Genomic DNA, 6,075 nt, shown 5'->3' with positions numbered 1-6,075 from the left:
AATTATGCCTCTTTCATTTTAGAATGAACACAAATTATAACACTAAAACATAAATGTTTAAACAAAATAGCTTAAATCTCATAACATTATACATTTATATATATATATATTTTTTTTTTATATTGACCTTTCACCCATGCCTGGCTAACAATACAGAAATTACAATGACACGGCTCATATACACTCATGTTACTGTATCAAATAACATAAATGTGACCTTTGGTCTGTACAAAGTAATTTGTCTTGGCTGTGTTTTAGCTGACCAGTATTTTGTAAAATACAGTCACATTTCAATTATTATACATTATATGTGTATACAGATTATTGTCATTTTGAAACAAGTTCTTAAATATATTTTTCCTACAATATAGAACAATAAATAAAAAAGCAAAGCAAATAACTACCCCTTCTAGTTACAACCTTTGTACTTGGTTGCAGCTTTATGTAAGTTGCTAAGCCTTTAAAAATTTTGCACATGGAAGATATGAAAAAAAATATATTTTTTTTAGGTTTTATATATACATTTGGATAACTAAAAAATCATAAATTACAACATTAATACCATAGAATTTTACTATAACTTATCAAGCTTAGTAACTAAGCTGTATTTGGGTCTAAAAAAAATGAAATTTCGAGCAGACTAAAGACACAACCTATCTCATTGAAATCTTGGTTCCAAAGAAAGAAATAGCAGATGGAACATTAGAAACGCTGAAAAAACCACTAAGGGGGCATTCTGAGCTTCTGATTGATTGTTCATGTCATATATAGAAGTGTATAAAAGGAAGCGTTTCCAAAAACGGAAAAAGGTGGGCGGGATGCATGTGTGGTGTTTGATTTATTCCGTGAGCAATATCTTAGCAAATAGAAAAGATAAGACGTTCTTATTTTATATTCTAGCTTGTCAATATCTGTAATTTGAGTTTCTAATTCGTGTGAAACTATACACTTATTATTTTGACTTCACAAACATCTAATTTGAACCAGTGCTGCATTCAACATACTATGTGACACACAAAAAAACGATGTTCATCTGTGTTTTTTTAATATTTACTTTTAAATTAACAAATTGAGTAATATATAGTTCTAAAATTAAAAATTATAATCTACAGTTTGATACCAAACTTACTGACATAAATTTTGAATGCGAGTCAACAAATGAGATGTCATGGCCTTTCACTTGTGACCCGTCTCAAAAGGGTTAAAACTGATAAGTGAAGGATAGAATCACAAGTTAAAATAGTTAGAAATCACACAGGTGAAAACTGAGCAGCAAAGCCTAGAGTCACAAGTTAGAAAAATGTGACATTACATTTGCATAACCTCTAAAACCTCCTAAGTAAATTTCAAACGTTTTTCTCAGTAAAGCTATTTATTTTATTTATAATTTGCAATACTCTAGCTCTATTCAAAGTTGGTAAATTCGACCAATCTTGTAATCACCAAAAAAACAATTTCTTTAAAATAACCTTTTTTTCTTTCTAGAGTGACTTCAAATTGTAACAGGAAACAACATTTATCCTGAGTAAACTCATATCAGTATACATCTGTTTAAACTTACGTTTTATTACTTTCCCGCCATAAAATTTGTAAATCACTTGGGAAATGTGCAGCTCATTTTACCCTATCGAAATACATTATGCACGAGTTACTCGTGAGCATACCTCTTGAATATTTTTATTATTATGATTTATTATACCTAACCTAACATAAAAAGTTTCTAATTTTTTCATTTTACCTACTTTTAAAAAATTTTTAAAGAAATACACATGAAGAATAAGAAATAAAGTGCTTATCTGGTCTTCTTTTTCTTTTGCTGTCGATGACACTTAACCTTCCTTTTTTATATTTATGGTAGTAGTGCACTAAATAATTTTTTACTTCATTAAATAATGCACCAAAGAAAACAGAATAATTACATGCATGAAGCAGACAATGTCCCATAACTATCACAGTTGTTCTGAGTTTCTAACTATGCGACAAGAGCCATTAAAAATTCAGCTAAGCTTGTTGATATGTTGGAGCAAATGAAAAAGATGGTAATCTGATGGTGCCATATCTGGAGAATATAGTGGGTGGTGGAGAACTTCCCAATACAACTCAAATGTACCACATATGGACGTGCATTGTCGTGGAGAAGAAGAACACCTTTCCAATTGACAAGTGAAGGACGTTTCTGATGAAGGGCTTGATTTAAACATTCCAGTTGCTGACTATAGATCTATGCATTGACAGTTTGCTGTGGTTTAAAGATTTCGAAATTAATTACTCCTTTGATGTCCCACCAAATTTAAAGCATCACTGCGGATGGAGTCCAGGTATTGGCGTCAAAAGTGATTTTTGTTTAGGACTAAGCCATTGTTTTTGGCATTTAATATTCACATAGAGAATCCATTTTCCATCACCAGTGACAATTCTGTCCAAAAATGGTTCATGCGCCAGAAGAGGTGAAACAACATTCACATGTTGGAAACGATGATCATCAGAGAGTTCTTTATGGAGTTTTCCCATATTCCTTATATGTTTACGTATTGTTTCATGAGAGACAAGCAATTTCAGGGCCATTTCACAAGTGTGTTGCATTGGGTTAGACTCAACAAGCGTCTTCAGATCATCAATATCAATTCCAACATGGCAGCCCGTGCCATCACAGTTTTTAAGGCGAAAGTCACTTGAACGAAATTTGCTGAACGATCGTTGATACTTACAAATGTTCAAAACATTTCCATAAACTTCTTTGATATTCTTTGTGGCTACAGAGGCATTGTTTCCTTTCTTGTATTCAAACAGCATTACATGCCGAATGTGTGTCTTGTCGTGTGCCATCACTATAAGGGATTAATTAGAGTATACAAAACTTTACACATTATATAGGCTACACTAACGTGACGTTTAGGCAGTTTGTTTAACTATTATACATCATATACGTTTTTTTGGGGGGGTGATTAATGAAAGCATTCCAAAATGCAACATTAATTCTTGATGACCTTATATAATATTTAATGTAAGATAGAGAGAAATATTGACAATTTCTGAAAAAGAGGATATGACAGGTGGATGTGGCTCTAACTAAATAAGATTGAAGGGTATTAAAATTATATTTTGTTTGAGTGATGACAACATTATAATGAGTAACTTACATTAAATTTCATACTTCTTGGAGGGGTGCAAAATAAATTAGAGAAGAGGGGATGTCTAGAGAGAAAATGTTACAATTCTCATACTAGGGGAAATTCGGAATTTGTTTTTTAATATTAGATTAAGGACTTAAAACTTATATGCTATTAAAATATTGATTATTAGCTTTGTTTTATGCCAACTTTATTTCTATACCATGATACAAAAGTAGTTTAATTAAATTTTAAATGTAACTTAGTAAAACCTTGTGACATTCACAGAAGAAGATGCTCAAAGCAAAAGAATTAAATAAAATATGTGATGACTGGAAATATTATTATATTGATTAATTTTTATCTAACTATTATTAGATACTGGACCAAGTTGCTGGTAATCAAAGTGGCAACTGCTGTATGCCATTTCCAGAGAGTATGTTGGAGGGTGAAGACTTACCTGTCAGAATCAGTTCCATTACGAGCAATAACCAGCTTCAGTTTCGACAAGCCACCAACTGGAGCTCGATCACTTCCTGTAGCAAACTGAAGAAACTTTCTTTTCTCTTCTAAACTAAATTTATGGAATAATTCCCAGAAATACCTAGAAATACAAACATTTTCTCTGTAAAAAAAATCTTGATTTATTATTCTAACTTTAATTACAGGGTATAAAATTAAGGACACAAAAAGCTTTTGTTTAATAAACTATGTTGGGTGGGTATATATACAAGAAAAAAAAGGATTAATTCATGTACAATTTCAGCACTATTTCATTTATATGATAAAATCAACTACATATTTTCTACCACTGATACCATTTAACAGATAAAATAAAAAACACAAGTTTGATATCTATGAATTCCATTGACTCAGTCACAGTGAGTACTACTTTTTAAAACAGGTGACAATCAAGTGTCATATTGCATATTGTACAGTACTAGTTATTGAAAACTGGTGACAATCAAGTGTCATATTGCATATTGTACAGTACTAGTTATTGAAAACTGGTGACAATCAAGTGTCATATTGCATATTGTACAGTACTAGTTATTGAAAACTGGTGACAATCAAGTGTCATATTGCATATTGTACAGTACTAGTTATTGAAAACTGGTGACAATCAAGTGTCATATTGCATATTGTACAGTACTAGTTGTTGAAAACAGGTGACAATCAAGTGTCTTAGTGCATATTGTACAGTACTAGTTATTGAAAATTAGGTGACAATCAAGTGTCATATTGCATACTGTACAGTACTAGTTGGTGAAAACAGGTGACAATCAAGTGTCAAATTGCATATTGTACAGTACTAGTTTTGAAAACAGGTGATAATTTCAAGCGTTGGAATGCATGTTGTACAGAACTAGTTGAAAACTGGTGATAACCTCAAGTGTCAGAATGCATGTTGTACAGAATTAGTTGAAATCTGGTGATAACCTCAAGTGTCAGATTGCATATTGTACAGTACTAGTTTTGAAAACTGGTGATAACCTCAAGTGTCAGAATGCATGTTGTACAGAACTAGTTGAAAACTGGTGATAACCTCAAGTGTCAGAATACATGTTGTACAGAACTAATTAAAAACAGGTGACAATCTCAAGCGTCAGACTGCATGTTGTACAGTAATACCAGTTTTGTTACAAACTTCCATGTGTCATAGTCACATACTTGCAAATGGTGGAATGTTTTGCCAATGTAGCTGGCTTTACAGCTACCACATGTATATCTATATATGACCTTTGAACATGAGAATGAAGGGAGAATGTCCTCAGTTCTAAAAAATTCACAGGTATGAGATGATGATTTAAAGATGAAATGGACCTTAAACAGGGGGTAGAAAGGTATTGAGGTGAGTTATAATTATAGGACTGTTTTCCAAGGTAAAGAATAGCAAGTTTTAGAGGAAATATACAACAGAGATTGATATTAACGGTGGAATATATTTCTTCTTTAGAAAGTTATGTGTTAAATTTTGAAGTACAGATAAAGGATACCCATTTTTTTATTAAGGTTTTCTGAAGGAAAATAATTGGAGCTGATGAAGAAGCATTAAGAACCACTTTTGTTTCAAAGTGTGTCCATAAGCCAGTAAAAGTTTTCTTTCTGTAATGAGAGGTACTAAATTCATTGTTTCATCTTTGAACGTAAATGTCAATGAAAGAAAGAATGTTTGATCTTCAATTTCACAGATGAAGTTCATATTAATGTTTAGAGTTTAGGAGTTTAAGGATTTTTTTAAGTTTTCATCTCCATATAAAAGAAACAGAATCATACCTCAACTTGAAACCTGCACACTTTATATAACAAAAATTAAGAACTTTAAAAGGGCAAATTACTTCTAATATTTGCTCCCCAACAACTTAAATGGTGAACTGGAAATAATACCTATAAGAACCTAATACCATAACAAAATAAAAACATTATTATCAGCACAATTATATTCACTTATATTTGTCAGTTAAAACCTCACAAATCCATGGAAATCAGAATGAAGAAAATATAACAACAAATTGGTTTAATTGTACAAAACAGTAGTATTAAAAATCAAGAACATTATTAAAACAATTAGGTTATCTGAAGACAAAAAAGAAAAATAATTTATGAAGTTAAATTGTACACTTCATACAGTCAAGTTTTATATAAGAGAAATGGACAGAGACATGAACATCAAGCTCAGTAGAGAGAGAGCATGAGAAATATGAGAACTACCTGTAAAATTTCACTTGTTAATGCATCATTGTAATCTGAATTTCAATACTTCTGAGGATGAAAACCTTGTTAATATTAAAACGTGATCCTACTTTAGAGCTACTTATTATCAAATATCAAAACATGTTCCTACTTTAGAGTTACTTATTAAATATTAAAACATGTTCCTACTTTTGAGTTACTTATTATTAAATATCAAAACATGTTCCTACTTTAGAGTTACTTATCAAATATTAAACATGATCTACTTTAG

General features: G+C 31.1%; 1 protein-coding gene across 1 annotated transcript in view; it reads right to left on the bottom strand.

The window, feature by feature from the left end:
- Nucleotides 1–6,075, bottom strand: part of LOC106469711 (ubiquitin-protein ligase E3A-like) — a 53,314-nt gene that overhangs the window by 4,786 nt on the left and 42,453 nt on the right. Inside the window, exon 9 of the mRNA XM_013930223.2 lies at nucleotides 3,571–3,714. Coding sequence (XP_013785677.1) covers nucleotides 3,571–3,714 — 144 coding nt within the window. The remainder of the gene's footprint in view (nucleotides 1–3,570; nucleotides 3,715–6,075) is intronic.

This window comes from Limulus polyphemus, unplaced genomic scaffold, assembly GCF_000517525.1.
Source record: "Limulus polyphemus unplaced genomic scaffold, Limulus_polyphemus-2.1.2 Scaffold3626, whole genome shotgun sequence".
NCBI lineage: Eukaryota > Metazoa > Arthropoda > Merostomata > Xiphosura > Limulidae > Limulus > Limulus polyphemus.
This window is presented reverse-complemented; position numbering and strand designations above follow the sequence as displayed.